This window comes from Canis aureus, chromosome 18 (assembly GCF_053574225.1).
Source record: "Canis aureus isolate CA01 chromosome 18, VMU_Caureus_v.1.0, whole genome shotgun sequence".
Taxonomy (NCBI): domain Eukaryota; kingdom Metazoa; phylum Chordata; class Mammalia; order Carnivora; family Canidae; genus Canis; species Canis aureus.
Genome location: NC_135628.1, coordinates 1,855,638 through 1,874,436, shown reverse-complemented (window position 1 = coordinate 1,874,436; position 18,799 = coordinate 1,855,638). Strand labels below are relative to the sequence as shown.

At 50.4% G+C, this 18,799-nt stretch overlaps 1 protein-coding gene and 1 long non-coding RNA gene across 4 annotated transcripts in view; one reads left to right on the top strand and one right to left on the bottom strand.

The window, feature by feature from the left end:
- Positions 1-253: 253 nt before the first annotated feature.
- Positions 254-3,288, bottom strand: LOC144288226 (uncharacterized). Of its 2 annotated transcripts, XR_013356196.1 has the most exons (3): positions 1,696-2,794; positions 1,360-1,522; positions 254-581 (listed from the first exon to the last, which is right to left on the bottom strand). It is a non-coding gene; the product is annotated as an uncharacterized LOC144288226 (long non-coding RNA). The 2 variants fall into 2 exon arrangements; XR_013356195.1 differs by having other exon boundaries at positions 1,360-3,288.
- A 727-nt stretch (positions 3,289-4,015) lies between these two features.
- The window catches only part of CPED1 (cadherin like and PC-esterase domain containing 1), a 262,754-nt gene continuing 247,970 nt past the window's right edge, over positions 4,016-18,799 (top strand). Inside the window, exon 1 of one of the 2 annotated variants that reach the window (XM_077855991.1) lies at positions 4,016-4,104. Coding sequence is in view for 1 of the 2 variants with exons in the window: in XM_077855990.1 (XP_077712116.1) it covers positions 4,671-4,904 (234 nt within the window). In the remaining variant the exon portion in view is untranslated. Of the gene's footprint in view, positions 4,105-4,655; positions 4,905-18,799 lie in introns of those variants that run through there. The other variant, XM_077855990.1, reaches the window with a different exon arrangement.

Genomic DNA, 18,799 nt, shown 5'->3' with positions numbered 1-18,799 from the left:
TGGGGTGAGGTGGGATCTCATTGTGGTTTGATTTGTATTTCCCCAATGGCAAGGGATGCGGAGCATTTCCTCATGTGCGTGTTGGCCACGTCCATGTCTTCCTCTGTGACCTTTCTGTTCATGTCTTTTGCCCATTTCATGATTGGATTGTTTGTCTTTGCTGTTGAGTTTAATAAGTTCTTTATGGATCTTGGATCCTAGCCCTTGATCTGATACGTCATTTGCAACTATCTTCTCCCATCTGTAGGGTGTCTTTGACAAACAGGAATTTCTGACTCGTTTGCCGGAAGGCGCTACTAGATGCTGCGAGGATATGGTGATGAGTGAAATAGTTTCTGTCGCAGAGCAGATGAGACTGTAGAAGGATACAAGTACACTGTGTCACCAAAATACAGTACAGACTATGATACAGACCAGTAATCTTGGTTCTAGTGCAAGCAAATTCAGAGTGTTTACAACAGAAAGAAAGTGGTGAAAAGTAAGTAAAGCAACCAGCTGAGAACACCGGTCCCGTTTACAAGAGGCAGGGGCGAGTGTTGTCCGATGGGCCCTCGGGTGGTGGGCACGTCGGAGACGCTGACCTAGTGGGCAATTTAAAATGAAAAGCGTCAAAAATAAATAAATAAATAAATAAATAAATAAATAAATAAATAAATAAAAAGTGAAAAGCATCTAGTTCAGGGGATTTGGTCTGTCTGGACTGTTGACTCATCTAGAAGAAACCTGAGTCTAGTCTGAAAAATAAAATACATTGAGAAAATATCTTTTCAAACAACACCATCTCCCTACACCCCCACCCCACTACTCCCTACCAGAAACCCCAAATGGAACACACACGGAACGGAAGAGGGTATTTTGTGTTGGGGGAGCCTTGAGGGGGAAGAGCGCTCTGTTTGCGTCCACCCTTGAAATCGCAGGGCTCTAGAAGGCCCGTCACTCTATCGTCCCAGGTTGATGCTGCTTAGACACAGGCCCTGGAAACCGCAATCATCTAGCAGAAGGGGCGCTCTGTGAGATTGCACGCACACCGCAGTCAGTGTGACAGGCTGCGGGCCGCAGGTGCCGAGTCGTTGGGCACGTCGCCCTCCCCGTCCCCGCACCTGAGCAGCTTCCTCTGGCTTCACCGTTCCCTGGGCCCACGCCGCGCCCCAGGCTCCTGCTTAGCCTGGGCTCCCCGCCGGCCGGGCGCAAACACCCGCTACCCTGGTCTCCACCCGCCGCTCGCGCTCATCCCACTCTTGCTCTCCTTCTGCGCCCCAGCACCTGCCCCCCACCTGCGTGCCACGGGCTGGAGGAAAGGGAGCCCACCCAGTGCTCACGTTTACTTTGGAGGCTTCTGTGTTCCAGGAGGTCCGTTACCTGGTGAATCTCTGTTGGTGCGTGTGACCCCACTGAGCCCAGCTCAGCCCCGGCGCCCAGAACACCGCTGGCCCGCGCCTTCAGCCTCCGGACCTCGTGCCATCCCCCTGGCAGGCCACCAGCCCTTCAGAGAAGGCGTTAGTGACCTCATTTCACAAATCACCTGTTTAAAGAAAGTGAAGGCCATGATACCTGCCGGACTGGGTCAACTCTAATATCCATGTTGGCTGCGATCCCTCAGGTATTTGGTGCTAAGGCCTCCTGCACCTTTTCTACCTCTTCCTTCCACCTCCCACTCCCTTCTCTCCCTTCTGCCGTTTTTATTGATCTACTTACGCCATCCTCTCCTACACCCTCTGACTTGGTGGTTGAACCAGGGAATCTGGGTTTTTCCAGCCGCCGCCGGTATCACTTCTAGAACATTCCCTTCTGATTCCTGTTATTTGAAGTCTGGCTACAAAATTATCTGACCCTGTTCTCTTTTGTTTTTCCCGGCAGGAAGGCACTATGGTCTCAGCACCTTGTGTCTTGTGCTTCTTTTGTGTCTTGTACTCAACAATTTAATGATACGTGAAAGTGACGCATCAGATTCCTCAACTCTGTTTTTCCACACTTTTTGCCTGAATAGAAATGCGTGTCCATTCCTTTTCTCCCAGGAAAGAACTTTATCTCACCTGATCTCACCCCTGCAGTGTAAAGATCTGGTAATTCCTGGGATCCCTCGCGTCACCCTGCATCCACTAGAACTATATCGTCCCACGTCACTGTAGAGCTGTTTCTCCTAAAACTCCCTTGGCTTCTAAAAGTCAAGCCGGGTCAAGTGTCACTTCAGTTCTCTGTACTTCCTCCCGTGTCATGGGACTGAGGGCTGTAAATCTGTACCGGAGGGGACACATGGGGGCCCTGGGGCCGATCCAACTGGACGGGGACTACTTCTGCTGTAAAGCTTTAGTCAATCTGTTTTGTAAAGAATTAGTTTCTTGCAGGCCCGGGACCTCAGGTGCCCCTTTCCCCGCGTCCTGCTCGCAGGGCACCCCTAGGCGCCGCTCCATCTCACCCAGAGAAGCGGCAGCAGAGCAGGACCTGCGGAGGGGATCCTGGGGCGGGGGGGCACGGAGGGAAGGTCACGGAGGGACGGCCCGCTGCGGGGACTGGGCACACAGCCCGCGTGCCCAGGGCCTCTAAAGGCGCGCTCTGCTCCGGGGCCGCCGGGGGTCCCCAGGTCACAGGGCGGGCGCTGCAAGGGCTGAGCTGCCAGGGCTGAGCTGCAAGGGTGGGCGCTGCAAGGGCTGAGCTGCAAGGGCTGAGCTGCGAGGGCTGAGCTGCAAGTGCGGGCGCTGCAAGGGCTGAGCTGCAAGGGCTGAGCTGCGAGGGCAGGCGCTACAAGGGCTGAGCTGCAAGGGTGGGCGCTGCAAGGGCTGAGCTGCAAGGGTGGGCGCTGCAAGGGCTGACTGAGCTGCGAGGGCTGAGCTGCGAGGACTGAGCTGCAAGTGCGGGCGCTGCAAGGGCTGAGCTGCGAGGGCTGAGCTGCGAGGGCTGAGCTGCAAGTGCGGGCGTTACAAGGGCTGAGCTGCAAGGGTGGGCGCTGCGAGGGCTGAGCTGCGAGGGCTGAGCTGCAGGCCCCGGGCAGGCCGCCCCCTCCCGGCGCTCTCCCGGCCTGCTCACACCGGGGGACGCGGCGGGGGACGCGGGGGGTGGCGGGGGAGCAGGACAGGCCCCGCCGCCCCCGCAGGGCACGACAGCCGAGGCCGAGAGGCTGCGTCGTGGCCCCGGGAGCGAGCCCGGCAGCTCGGCGGGACGGTCCGCGCTCAGGCCCCGACCCGAGTGGGCGGGACACAGGGGCCGTGCGTCCAGCGGGTGCCCAGGACACGGGGCCACGCGGCGCCACACGTCGGACGCGTGGGTGAGACCCGGAGGCTCCCGGAAGGCAGCCACGTGCCCAGCGCGGCGGGAGACGCCGCTCCCCGGCTGCGGGCCCCGAGTGTCTGCGGGGAGCCGGCTGGAGCCCCGCCCGTAGCCCCGCCCGTAGCCCCGCCCCGGCCCCGCCCCACCCGTAGCCCCGCCCAGGCCCCCGCCCCCGGATGCCGGGCCCCGCCCCACCCGTAGCCCCGCCCAGGCCCCGCCCCTGGATGCCAGGCCCCGCCCCCTCCCCGCCCAGGCCCCGCCCCCGGATGCCGGGCCCCGCCCCACCCGTAGCCCCGCCCAGGCCCCGCCCCTGGATGCCAGGCCCCGCCCCCACCCACCCAGGCCCCGCCCCCTGGATGCCAGGCTCCGCCCCTCTCCCCGCCCCGGGCCTTGCAAGCGCCCCGGGTAGCCCCGCCCCCATAGTTCCTGGCCCCGCCCCCTGGTCCCGGGCCCCGCCCCCTCCCTGGCCCCCGCGCACTCGCCCCCGGGCCCCAGCCCCGTCCAGGACCCGCCCCCGGGTCCGCAGGGCCCGCTCCCCCGGCCCCACCCCGGCCCGGCCCCGCCCCCCGGCCCCTGGGCCCGCCCCACCCCCGACTCCGCCCCGCCCCGTCCCGCCGGCCGAGTCCCCGGGCCCAGCTCCCGCCGCGCGGGGAGGGCCGAGGGCGGGGGGCGGGGGGCGAGGGCGGGGGCGGGGCCGGGCCGGGGGCGGGGCGGGGCGTCGGCGGGGCGCGGAGCCGCGGGCCGGCCGCTGGGTGTTCCCTGCCCGGGACTGTGGGTCCGCCGTCCCCCACTTGCGGAGTCGCGGAAACTTTTCTTTCCGGCTAAAAGAATGAAAACCGAGTAAGGACCTGGCGCTCGGAGCCCGAGGCGGCACGAGGCGGACGGGGCCGCGCACCCACGGGCCGGGCGCTGTCGGCGGGCGCGAGCGCTCAGGGGCGGCCGCACCGACGCGGCGGAGACACGCGGGGCCGAGCCGGGCCGCGACCCCCGCCCCCGAGGACACGCAGGCCCGCGCCCCCGACCCGCGCCCCGCGACCCCCGCGCCCCCCGCGCCCCCCGCGCCCCCGACCCGCGGCTCCGCCGGCTCCGCGTGCGCCCGGCCGACCTCCCGGGGCCCCCGGGGCCCGCGGCACCTGCCCGCCCCCGCCCCCCCCGCCCCCGGCCGGCCGCTCCCGGCGCGCATGGACCCGCTGTCCCCGGCCGCCGCCCCGGGGGCCCCGTGACCCCCGTGCCCCCCGTGACCCCGGGCATCGCCCGCGGAGAGTGCGCAGGCGGGGCTGGCGCCGTCGTGACCCGGGCGCGCCGAGGAGCACCGATGGGCGCGCGAGCTCGGCCCGCGGACGGCAGAGCGGCGGCCCCGGCCCCCCCCGCGGCGCGGACGCGGCCCCGGTGCGGCTGAGCGGGCCATGCCGTGCCGTCCGGGGCCGCCCTGCCGCCGGCGCTGCCCCCGGCCCTTCCTGCTGGGCCTGCTGGTGGCCATCGGCCTCTGCTACCAGAGCCTGACCCTGCGACGGACCGGGAAGCCCCCGAGCGCCGCCCCGAGCGCGCCCCCCGAGCCCCAGGCCCGCAGGTGCGCCGCGGGCTCCCCGCCGGGCCGACGGTGCTGGCCTCTCCCCGGGGACGCACGGGAGGTCAGGAAGGTAAGGGCCGCAGCCTGACCCTGCCCTGCCCTGCCCTGCCCTGCCCTGCCCCAGGTCGCGCTCTGCCCGCCGCCTGCCTGCACCGAACCCCCGCCCCCCGCCCCCCAGGTCCGAAAGGGGCCCCGGGAGGGACCGCCGGGCAGCGAGGCCCGCGGGAGCTGCGGCTCCCTGCACGCGCTTGCACGAGCTCCCGGCCCTCACCCCGCCCCGCGCTCCCCCGTGGGGTCTCCCCAGCCCCGCGGGATGATGCTGGACGATGCGCACGTTTGGGGTCGCTTGGGGTCGGGCCCGGGTTAGGACTCTGGGAGGTCAGGCCCACTCAGACCTTGCTGCACCCCGAGTGTGTGCTGGGGGGACAGTCAGCAGAAGGGCCCAGGCCTGGCGGGCTCCGGGGCAGCCCCCAGTCCCCTTCTGTGACCCGCTGCGCCCCTTGTTCATCCGTGGGCAGATTTCCTTACCCCTGAACCACCTAAAGGAATAGTGTCCTCGCTTCCTCCCAAGCGCCGACAGCCTGCCTTCTGCGGGTCATGCAATTTGCCAGACACCGGTCATGCTGTCCTTACGCTATTCCAGTCAACTTCACTTAACTTTGTGAAGGGTTGGGAGGAACCCCAAACACACACACACACACACACACACACACACAACCGCACAGGATTTCTGTTTTAATCTCCGGCTCTGGTTCGTGCCTGTCGGTGACCTTTCAGGATGACCTTTCCAATGACCCCGCCTAAAACAGAAAGAGGGAAAAGAAAAGCACACAGGCAAACCTGCCTGGTAGCAGAGCTGCTGGCGTCTACACTCCACCAAGGGGTCCCGCAGGTTAGTGCAGGAAGCTGTTGGCCCCGTCTCGTCCCTGCAGTGGAGTCAGGTAGAGCCTGTGACTGTGGTCGCTGTGCGGAGCCGCGTGTCCATCACTGCTAATGCCTCCAGCACCACGGCCATCGTGTTTCAAAAACTGCTTCGTGCACGTCCCCTCCAGCCTCGTGAGCCCGTGAGGGAGACGGGGTAGGCATGGTTGTCCTCACTGCACGGGGGACGGCCATTGCTCTCATTGAGGCAGGCCACCCGGCCAGCAGGGAGCCCTGGTCCCCACCGGGTTCCTACCACTGCACTGGGGCTGAAATCAAAGCAAATTCAAAGCCCTAGTAACAGTCGGTGAAGAGACCACAATAGTAAGAACTTGTTGAAATACAATATAATACATTAGAACAACAACAAAAAAGTTTAAAAACTTTTGAGTGAGTGACTTAGTTTATCCACCGTGTCAAGAAACACGGCAAAGAATAGCAGATAATATAACCAGAAACACTTCCAGATGAATCTCCAATTGCAAGTGTGAATCAGTTATGAAATGTTCTAAAGTCACTGGAGAATTTGTATTTTTTCTTCATTTGTGCTAGCATTGATTTTTGTTTGCCTTTTTTAAATACATCAAATCTCTAATGGGTATAAACTGTGACTTTGAAAGTCACTTCTTGTTTCTATCCAGTATTAATAGATACAGTTTCTTTAAAAATAGTCAAAATGATTTTGCTCTTTTTTTTTGAGATGGTTTTGCTCTTTAAATACCTAAAATTTGTGCAAAGAATTTTTGACAAAAAGGTTTTTATTCATTACCTTACAGCTCTTCTTACTCCCTGCTTGACTTTACGTGACTCCTGTTTTTGTCTGTAACACAGGCATATGTTAACTGTTATTTGTAGGCTGTCACAGAAAATTCCATTTCAGCTTTGGATCTCCTGCTACTTATAAACCATCTGAAACTTATTGGCTGCTTGTGTAAAACGTTCACTCTAGAATTTTCTTTGCAAAAAAATGCCAGTCACATGATCTTTTCCCCCAAGTTATTCACAGTCTTTAATATCTTAATCATAAGCAAGATTCCAAGTTCACAATTATAATTCAGAATGGATATAAAAAGTCAATTTCCAAACATTTGCCATGTATATCTATTTTTAACTAACTTGTGTCAGCCATTGGTTTAGAGCCAGTTTTTCTAGAGATAGAAAGGAAACTAGAAGGAGTCATGTGGAAGTTAGTTAAAACCAGATATAACTTAGTTCTCCTTGTCATGTATGTTCCAAAAAGAAAAAAAGAATCAAATAATAATCCAGTTTTGAAGATTAAATATTCTGTAAGATAGCCAAAGTGAAGAAACAGATGTTTTGGGGATCAATAGATACATCAGTCTCAAAAAGAGCTACCTTATGAAGTTCATTTAAGAAAACCACTGATGAGATGCTTATGTAGATTTTTCTCAACGCCTAAACTATAGCTTTTATGGAAAAGGCATTGTTTGTATCTAGAAATTTTAGGTTTTGGTATTACTTTTATTTACAAACCAAAATGTTCATTTTTCCACGGCTTTTTTAGTGATTTTTTAAAGTTGCTTAAAGTAGCTGGTTTTGACCTAAGGTTCGCAGGTTCCAGGAAGTATTTGGATTTATAAGATAACTACCAAACTCAGGCATGTCGCACAAAATATTGTGTATGTCCATATGCACGTTTGTCTGGGAGGAATCCTGGTCCCCTGCAAATAGTCAGACCTAAAGGCATACCAGGAAACAAAAATGCTTAAAAAGCAATGCATTTAAACTTAAATTGCTCCTTCAGGAAGTACACATTGGGTGCAGATTTGTAAATCTGAAAAAAAAGGAAGAGAAAATCTTAACGAAAGAATCCCTGAGAGGAGGCTTGCAAAAGGGTTTCGGTGACTGCTGAAGTGTCTACAGGGATAAACATCCAGAAACTAAAATCCACTCCCAGAGTCTTGAATCCCAGGTTTCACACTTTGGTGAATCAGCAGCCAGGCCTGCCCCCACCCACCCGGGGCCTCGGTCTCGGCCCGATCGCCCTCCAGCAGCGCGCAGGGGGCTTCTGTGGCGCCCAGGCCCGAGGCCCGGAGGCCTGCGCCCTGCGGTTCGCCCCCTGACTCTGTTTCCCCCGCAGACCCGAGTCACGCCCTGGTATAGCCAACTTTCCACAGTTAGGGAGTGCTCTCCCTCTTCCGGCCAAATTTTAATTCTTTTTTCCATTTGAACTTTCCAAAGGACCTTGCTGAGCAGCTGCGCTTTGGTCATTTCTTCCGGGTTTGCTCCCAGCATCACTTGTTCGGATTTTGGCCGGTAACCTGGCATGTGTTAAAGCCATTTCACTTGAACGTGCACTGAGGACAGTTTCGTTTGCTCGGAGGCAGACTTCTTTGTTTTGCTCGGATCCAACCCCTGACCTCTCACAACATAGGAAGCCCGGTCTCCACAGGCGGTGGGCGAAATGTGCTGGTGCGCATCTGGGGGCATCTGCTCCTTGCTCGGGAACTCGGCGTTTGGAGAACAGGCCACCCCCACAGCCCCCGCCCCCGGGGGGCTCCCCAGGGAGCTGCGGTGCCCTGTGGCTTGCCGTCCTTCCTTCTCCACTTCTGCGGGCGTCTCCCGTGCGCGGTGACTCCCCGACACCTCCCTTCCCGGCCTGGGAGGAGCCGCGCCCCTCTGCAAGCCGGTGCTTTCATGCGCACCTGCCCTGGTTAGCCTGGTTTGTGGCTCTAATGACGCGTGATGTATTTAACATTGGAGAATTCCTAAGAAATTGCTTGAGTAGCCCAGGTTTTCTCGAGACAGAAGCTGAGGCGAGACTTCATTGGAGGCTGCAGCTGCAGGGATGCAAGAGTAGGGGTGGGGGGAGGGAGGGGGGAACAAACGGGTGCGTTTAGGGGAGACGCGCCCAGGGAGGCTGGTACAGGCCAGTCCTTGTGGGGAGGGGGCAGCACGGGCCGCGATCTGTCTCCTGGTTTGCCCTTCTTCTCTCTTCCATTGGTCAGAGTTGTCCTGTGCCACGGCCAGGTCGCGTTACCGGCCTGTCGAGGTGGCCTCAGTGGGTGCAGGCCCGCTGGGCCAAAGGTGGGGCCTCTTTTCCAGTCCTCGTTGTGCCAGGGCCCCCGGTCCGTGGTGGCCGCGGTGGGAGACACGGTGTCCGGGGCTCACCTCAAATGAGGAAGGTGATGTGGTGCCTGACGCGGTGGTCGTGCTAAGTTTGCCTCCTGAAAGCCACGGAAGATGTTGAAATGTGCTCTCGCTCTTGGGAAATGGCACCGCTCCCTTTGAGCGAAGTGTTTGGGATCAGCTCGCTGGGAGCTCTCCAACCGAAAAAGATAATCCTGACTTCATCTTTGCCCTTTGTCTCCCTGATTCAGCTCGTTCATCCGGTCTTCCGTCTGCTTCCTTCCCTCAGCGGCTGTCTGTGGAGCGGGTTGTGCTAAGCACTGTACGGGGCACCGTGGCACGGAAATAAAAGGCACCGTGATAAGTAGTTAAATGACTACGAGCGAATCCGTGACTCTAATAAGCGTTTTGAACGATGAGCAGGAGTTAGAAAGGGTGGACAAAGAGGGTGTATCAGAAGCAGAAAATGCCACATTTACAAAGAAGAAATTAAATGGCCTGATAGATTTGGAGCATTCAAAGTATTTGCTGTGTGTGTGTGTGTGTGTGTGTGTGTGTGATGTGTTGGGGGAGCAGCGCAGGGAGGCCTATAAATGGGGTAGACAGTTCAGCAGGGTCTAATGTGGAAATGTGGGCATGACATCCTATCCCGGAGGTGACAGGGAAGCCCTGAAGAGTGGTACGCAAAAAGCGGCACAAACAGGTTTATGTCATAGAGAACATTCCAGAAGACATACTGCAGAATGGACTTGGAGGGTGGGCGAGCGGGTAGAACTGAAGTAGGGCATCCGGTCGCAAGGCTGTTTCCCGAGGCCTCTTCTCCGCCCAGTCTTACTTTCCTCTCGTGTTCTCGAACGCCGTCTTTCAACTTTCTCCAGGACCCTTCCAGAGTTACTCTCCCGGAGCGGCAGTATTGCTGGTTCAGACCTTTCCCCTGGACCGTGCCTTCTGCGGGTCCGCGGACTCATCAGTGACCACAAGCAGCTTCCTTCGCAGGGGGCAATCCGCCTGACCCAGGGCGCCCCCTCGCTCTCTCCTTTCCCTCAGAGAAGCTGTGGCTGGGTCTCTTTGGATTTACTTCCCGGTCACCCCCGCCCAGGCCTTCCCCCTTTGCTTTGGGCTCTTCCACCGAAACTACTCTTCAGCGACCCCTTCCTTGTCTATCAGGTGAAGTGATTGATTTTCAGTTCACATCCTTCTGCTCTGAAGCGTCTTACACAATTGGTCAGCAACTCCTGAAATGTTGAATTCCGTGACACAGCGAGATTATTCTCTGACGTCTACCAATAACTGCTGGCCTCCTTTCAGGGTACATTTCCTCTGACGCTAAAAGTAGACATTGCCAAATTGAGTGTCATTGGGCCTTCGGTGGTCTTGGTTTATACTTTCCCTTGGTGATCATATCAACTTTGCATTCCGTTTATTTTCAACCTGTATAGACAGATGACCTGTTAGGTATATGTCTAGCTTGGATCTCACTCTTCAACCCCCAGATGGGCATCTCCAATTTCTTGCTATCTTTTATTGAGGAGTAATAAGAACTATGAAAACTCAAATATTTTCCTTTCAAAATTTCCACACCCAAATCAATGGCTCCGCTTGACCTATTTCCATGAAGAGGACTCCCCCGCTCCCCATTCTCCTGAATGAACAGGTTTTAACCCTTGGAGTTATATTTGATGCTACTTGCTCTTTCTCTCCATCTTGCCCCCATGGCCAGCTCCAAATTAGAAAGGCCACCACATTTTCCAGGCCTCTTCTTTTTCTCTTTTTAATTGTTACCTTTTAAAAAAATTTTAATTGTGGTAACAAATGTAAAATAAAAGATTTGTCCTTTTCATCAATTTGAAGTGTTCGACTAGTACACTTGTTGTTCTAGTACTAGTTATATTTGTACTGTTGCATACAGGCCACAGCATTCCTGCCTTGTCCACAGCCCTTTTTCAAAACCATTTGTTTCAACCCAGCTCAGCTCATATGTCGCTTCCCAGTGTGTTCTCCATGCCCCTGGCTTCTGGTTTATATAGTCTTGAAGACATACTCTTCCTTTTCCAGCTCTGACTTCTGGTTTCTCTCTGCGACCATGATGCTCATTTGGCCCTTTATTATGCTTAAGTAATTTTAGTTATCACCTTAGAACAAGCCTATATGACTGGTTTAAAGTGGGTTTTCTCCCAAATACCCCAAATGAACCCAGATAATAACTAATTAATGTTCCAGATTTTTAGAGTTTACCTTCATGATCTTGATGCTGTGTCCTCATTGCCACTAACCTAGACGATTTTCAGGGGCGTAACTAGTTCCTCTTCAACCTACTGCACGTTCTAAGCCATCTACATACAACTCTTATGTTCTATCTCCTAAACGGGCTGTGGTAGTTGTTATACGGAACCCACTGAATCGAATAGAATCCATCCCTCTCCCGCCAAGTATGTTCCAACAACTTTTTCGGCCTTACGTCCCACTCTGCCTTTATTTGTGATCCATATGCCAGCCGTACCCTTGTTTCCAAATGCCACCTCACCGTCTTTGCCTGGAGTCCCCTCCCGTAACTCTATCCAAGTCGATACCTCTAAGACATCTTTACAGACATTCTTAGAGCATTCTGGAAGCTGCAATTCCACTCTCTCTGGGTGGCGGCAGACCTCATCTCCATGACTTGATGTGTGCCTAAGCATCCCTAATAAGACTTGTTTTTCACTGTAATTATTTAGAAATGAAGAAACATGTGAATGTAGAACTAGAATTAGAAATAAGTTGAAGATGATCTGGTTCAAGACTTATTTTATAAGTGAGAAAAAATGAAGCTGATGGAAAGGAAGTCCCTTTGAGAGTGACTAATGGAGTTGATAATGATAAGATTAGACTAAGACCTCAGTTTTTTTAGCTGTCTCTGTTCTATTTCCCCTACTATCTCTATTCTATTTCCGTTTACTCCATTCTATCTCCATATACTGTCTCCATTCTATTTCCATATACTAAGTCTATTCTACTTTCATATACTCTCCATTCTATTTCCATATATTCTCTATTCTATTTTCATGTACTATATCCATTCTATTTCCATATACTATCTCCACTCTATTTCCGTATACTAAGTCCATTCAACAGTTCATATACTCTCCATTCTATTTCCATATATTCTCTATTCTATTTCCATGTACTATATCCATTCTATTTCCGTATTTCTCCTTTCTATTTCCATATACTATATCCATTCTGTTTCCATATGCCATCTCCATTCTATTTCCATATACTATGTCCATTCTACTTTCATATACCCTCCATTCTATTTCCGTATATTCTCTATTCTATTTCTATGTACTATATCCATTCTATTTCCGTATACTATCTCCACTCTATTTCCATATACTAAGTCCATTCTACTTTCATATACTCTCCATTCTATTTTCATATACTGTCTCCATTCATTGGCATTATGGATTGAATTGCATCCCCCTCAAAAAAGATATGTTGAAATCCTAACTCCAGTACCTCAGCATGTGACCTTACTTAGAAATATGGTTATCATAGATGTACTTAGTCAATATGAGGTTCACACCTGAGTACCGTGGGCCCCTAATCCAATATGACTGGCATTATAAGAAGACAGTCAAATGAAGACAGAGACATACAGGATGCACTGCGCTTAACGATGAAGACAGAGTTTGGAGTATGCAGCTGCAAGCCAGGGAACCCCAAAGATTTCTGGCAAACCAGCAGAAGCTAGAAAGAGGCAAGGTAGAAGTCCGCTACAGTTTTCAGAGGGAGCACCCCACTGCTGGCCCCTGGGGTTCAGGTACCTAGCCTCTAGAATTGTGGGGCAATACATTTCTGTTATTGTAAGCCATCCTTTTGTGGTACTTTGTTGTGGCAGCCCTAGGAAACTAATAAAATAGGGGAGGCGGAGTAGTTCAGCTCATGAGCTCTGGAGTCAGATTAATAACACTTGTTACCTTGCTACCTTGGACACACTTCTTGATCTCTTTAGGATTTCATCTTCTCACCTCGAAATGGATATATTTTCACCTACCTTACAAGGCTAACATGAGGCTTACATGAGATAAGTCTTGTGAAGCACTTAAAGTGGCTGACATATAGAAAGGGCTCAATAAATATTAACTATTATATAATTTTCTTGAGGACTTACTCATCCTCCCGACCCCTACAGACCCTAGCATGGGACCTTCACAAAGTAGGTGAGCAATAAATAATTGCTGCCGGGAACATGAGGAGCTGGGTAAGGAGCATCTGAGATGAAAGCCTTGTTGAGTTTGTCTCCCTGCCTCTAAGCTGTTGTGTTTTCACTAATGAACCTTGAGAATCAAAACAAAACTTGAGGAAGCTGCTGTGTCGATCGAGTCAGGCTTGCTTATCTGTAGGCAAGGTCTTCGGTTTGGGCTGAATCTTGTTTTCTCTTCTTTTTTCTTTTTTTTAAATTTCAGATGCTGGGATTAATTATATGCTATAGTTAAGGATGTGGAGGGATGAGTTGGATGGGGAGTAGAGGAAAGAGGTCAAGATTTTAGACTCTGCACAATTATATTTGTTTATTGTTTTTCTCCCTACACATAATTTAAGTTCCTTAAGAGCAAGTACTTGATTTAACTTGTTTACTGCTTCTGACCCTAGTGTCAAAACAGTCTCTGACACATAGTGAGCCCTGAATAAATATCTAGTCAATGAATGAATGAATGAATCATGACTTTGGAGATCAGAGAAAGTCTACTTTAAAACAAAGATGAAAAATGAGAGGAAGTCCTCCTTCCTTTTCTTTTTTATTTTTGTTGAGCTCTCAGACCCTAACCCCATCTTTTTCTTGTACCAATATCTCTTGAACCCCTTTCTGTACCGTCTCTTCTTATACTTGGGGCTAATGCTAATTGTCTGCCATTTTACTACATTGAATCTGCTTCAGTTATCATTCATTTCTCCTGTTCTCTTCAGCTCATTTGTCTCATTGGGATCTTTATCCTGTAAGAGATCTCAAGTATCTACCACATTTAAGGAAGAAGGAGTGGGTGCCTACATGGCTCAGTTAGTTAAGCGGCTGACTCTTGATTTCAGCTCAGGTCATGATCCCAGGGTTATGGGATCGAGCCCCATGTTGGGCTCTGTACTCAGTGTGGAGACTACTTGTCCCTCTCCCTCTGCCCCTCCCTCTGCTTGTGTGTGCTCTCTCTCTTATAAATAAAATACTTTAAAAAGAAGAAGAAGGAGGATGAGGAGGGAAAGGGGGGAGGAGGAGAAGGAGAACATCCTTTCCCAGCCAGTGTGACTTTCTAACTACTTCCCATCTCTCTTGGCTTCTCAGTCACCACGATCTTACCTCTCTTCCTATGAAGCAATTCCCATTTTTTTTTTTTTTTTACAAATTCTACTAAAAATCAAGCCTTCCCTTTTATGTGTTTTTATATGTTAACCATATTTGAAGATAAACATTTAAAGAGTATGCTGATGGGAAACTAAATCTGGGGCCTATGCACAGGAGGCTCTCAGGAGATGATGTCAGCATGCTAACAGGTATGTGACTTCCATAGAATTATTTGGGCTGCCCGATGAGCATTTAACGCCTGTGGATTTCTTTGAGATAGTTGATTAGAGCTATGCTAGATTTTTATAATGAAATATGCACATGGGTGAAAAATTGTTCATACTGAGAAAACTTTAAACAAATTCAAATTTGCTTACACTAGATAAATTTTAATGAAGTCTTGATGAAGCTGATATTTAAGCAAGTTATGTTAAATTTCCTATGAATCCAGGAATTAATCAGTTTATGGGTGTCATTCTCTCTTTTTTCAAAATAATGGCAATAACTTCTTTTTCCCTCTCAGCAATTTTGTTTCTTGTTCTAATAGAACTGGAAACTCACACAAACCCTCAGAAATGGAAACCACTAGATACACTCACATTATAAAAAGTGCTTCCTGTTATCAACTTTGAGTCTGTGGCCTTTTGGGGTGAAAGGAATGTTTGGTTTCATTTTTCCCTTTGGTTTCCTTTGGATCTTTTTCTAAGGAGCCATTCTCGCTAAAAGGATGAGCTCATGTTCTAAAACAGGATTTATGTTCTCTAACAGAAACTATACCAAAGTTGGAAATTTGTATGGTAAATAGTACTTTGTCAACGTTTGCACTTTCCAGAGACTTGTTCAAAGTGTAAAACTAAACATCTGGACTTACGTACAGGGTTAAAAAGAAATATAATAACAAATTATAAATTGAACCTTGGCCATATATAAGCATCTTAATGAAAAAAATGTATTTAAAGTTCAATTGAATTCACTAAGGAGAGCTGATTCACTTATGATCCAAAGTAATAGATGAAACAAAATATTCAGAAGAACACATGGACTTGAAAGAGCACAATGGGCCCAATCATGTGTTCGGAAATATAACTACATTTGGTATCTCTAATCCTTGCTTGGGGACTCTGAGTGGAACCCTTGCCAGTTCACTTATGGTGCATCCCCGTTGAGTCCCTTGCTAAAGGGAGGCTCCAGGATGCTGCGTGTTGGTGGGAATCGCCCTAAGTGTATCCACCAAGGCTTCTGACCCTAAACCTGTTGAGTATATTGAGTAAGAACATAGATATGTTGTGAAACAAACACGACCTTTGGCTCAGATTCCAACCGTGTCACTTATTAATGTAGGTCACAGCAGATCTTATGTAGATTTCTAAACTCTCAATTTTCTCACTGGAAGAATGGACCTAGCTAAGCCTGCTGCTTGAGAATTGAATACGTGTCTGAAAACACCAAGCATGGTGGCTGACCAGGGTTTGTGTCCAGTAAATGTTGGTGTTTTTCCTGCCCACAAGAAGCTGGACTTAAGCTTTGACCTCAAAAACAAGCACTATAAATGGCTTATATATTTTTTCAAGAATGTAGTTCCTGTGTTTGATCTTCCACCTCTGTGCTTTCTTCATTATATTCTGTTTGGGCAGATGTTTGAGGTAGCATGTTCTGTGCTAGCAGTCTTTGGAGTTCCTCTGACACCTCCAGATGAACCAAATGGAAGTACTTTCCACTAGTTTTCTCCGGATGAATGATACTTCCTTCCCCTCCTGCTCAAGAATGTGTTCAGCTACAAGAAGTAGCAATGAAGCACATCTTCCCTGATTTATAAAGTTCAGATTATTCACAAATTCTGATATTTTAATTCTTTTTATAGCCAATTCTTTTACGACACATCTCACAGTTGATTTTCACAAATCAAAGCTCATTGTCTGCTGTCCTGAGTATGTTCTGACTATGCCTAAGAGAGGGATCTGGGAAAAGTGACCGATTCAGAATGGGAGAGTCAGGCAGGGGAAAAGCCTCATGAGAGTAAACAATCTATGGGGAGAAAAGAGAATTTATTAAATAGGAATATTGTTCCTGGGTCCTGGTGTTTCTAGCTGGTTTTGACATAGGAAGAGAAGACCATGTTGGAGTGCTGGTACACCTGGTAAAGGTCAGTGTATCTGAGGCCGATCCCGCTGTGCCCCACTCACTCTCTCCAGGTGGAAGAGAAAAAGAACAAATGGGTGTACAGGAAGGTACTTGTGATGGGTACTGGGTGTTGTATGTAAGTGATGAATCACTAAAGTGAGTGTAATGCGGTGGCCTATGTAAGCAAACCGAACTCTAAGCCTGTAAATGCTTCAAGGTTAGCAAATCAAAACCTAAGGACAACTAATCGGAAACAGCCAAGTAGGAATGCCCGGGGGGCTCAGTGCTTGAGCATATGCCTTTGGTTCAGGTCGTGATCCGGGGTCCTGGGATCGAGTCCCACATCGAGTCCCACATCGGGCTCCCCACAGGGAACCTGCTTCTCCCTCTGCTTGTGTCTCTGCCTCTCTCTCTCAGCCTCTCATGAGTAAATAAATATAATCCTAAAAAAAAAGAAAGAAAGAAACAGCCAAGTAGACTTTAAGCGATAGCCAATGAATAATTGCCTTACCTTGCCTGTGCCTTTTCTCGATTAAAGTCTCTCCCTGAGCTCCCGGTAGAGAAACATCCTAAGACCAATATTACCTTATATGTTCACTGACTAGAATTTACATAAAAAGTTGAAAGTAAAAAGAACTAATGGGGACCCCGTTCCAATCCCAAAGAGTTGAGTCACCATGCACAAGTGACTTCTTTTGTTTCTTCTTGTAGCCTATGGCATAAGGGTGGGAATATATGTTACAGAGATGTCATGGGGTCAAGGTAGACACTAGCCCAGGATGTCTTGGAAAACACTGAGGTTATAAGAGGGAGGGGAGTAAATATTATCACATCTGCTAAGAGAGAAGCCAAGGCATATTGGACATTTCAAGAGTTTACGTGAGCACAGATCGATTCTCATCAGGCAGCACCACACCGCAAGTGGGTAAGAGTGTTCCCCCAGTGGGAGCTCAGGGGGGACCTGCTTAGAGAAAAGGCACAGGTAAGTCAAGGCCGTTACTGATTGGCTGTTGCTTCAAGTCGACTTGGCTGTTTCTGACTGGTTGCCCTTAGGCTTCGGTCCGCTAACGTCGAGGCCCTTACAGGCTTGCACTTTGGCTGCCTTACGTTGGCCACCACCCGCTACACTCGCTTCGGCCTAAGAGCCTCCATGTTCAATTAATTTAACGCATCCTGAAGGATGAGGTCACGAAAATGTTCTCACTGCATTGGGTATCTCCTGAGGGAAAGGGATGCCTATAGGCAACAGAGATGTGAGACCCAGGAATACGCCTTTTTTCATGAAAAAGTGGTAGTGTGATGAGCTACCCAAACACAGTTATGTTCCAGAATGCTCCTGAAGTCCCAAATCGCACTGTTGCAACCGCGTTGCCTCTTGGCGCCCCACTGTTTCTTTAACAAGCCATAGGAAGCATAGTCGCCTTCCAGTAGTTTCAGCCCTAAGCCTGGCTCTTCCCTGGTGGCAAACCCAGCAGTCATCTAGCCGAAGTGCACAAATGCTTCGGGAAAAGTGGAACAGGAAATTAGCTTTTCTGTAGCAGGGCAGGGACTATCTGACCTTGGCCAGCGTCAACCAGAACGTGGACTTGCACACTGAGCAGCAGAGCCCCCATGAGGCGCACCCAGAGGGCAGGAGTGATTCCAAGTGGGTGTCCCTCACTCCTCCCGCTATGACGCGCTCTGTCTCCTTTGAGGAAACAGTGGAAACATTAATACCACATCTGAAGCTTCTTACACACGAGCGAAACCGACCTGTCCAAATATTTTAGTGCTACATAAGCTATTTTAAAAGCAGATGGTTTCAGGGCAGAGTTCATTTTCTTTCTTTTTTTTTTTTTTTGAGCAGAAGATAAAGATGAGGGAAAAGGAGATAAGCTGATTATTTTTCTTTTTAAGAACCAGTGGTTAAAGCAATAACACGTCTGCTTTAAACACACTTGTTTGCTGGAAAACAGAATAAAATGTATTTTTGAGAATATATTCTGTCAAAAATATAAACTTTAGGGAGCCAGAACTATCTCCTGTTTTTAATATAAAATAATGGCATTTTAGAAAGAAGCCCCCTAAAAAGAATAAAAAAATAAAAAGAAGCCCCATTCCTGTGATATAATTGGGAGGATGTCTCATCCCCCAATGATGTACACATAATCCTAAGCACAATTCTTAGGAAAACCCTGAAAAAGTAAGCAGGAATTTATAATATAAATAATATAACTATTTCCTATGGAGTCTAGCATTTATTTTTTTAAGATTTATTTATTTATTTGAGAGAGATAGAGCGAGTGCAAGAGCATTGGTGGGGAGGGACAGACCGAGAGAGAACCCTCAAGCCAGCTCCCCACTGAGTGTGGAGCCCCACATGGGGCTCAGTCCCAGGGCGTCGGGATCATGCCTGAGCTGACATCAAGAGCCAAACCGACTGAGCCACCCAGGGGCCCCAGTAAGGTCTAGAATTTAAACCAAGCCTTTCTAATAAATTACCGGCGGCTGGATCAGGGCAGGGATGGAGGCGAGACCAG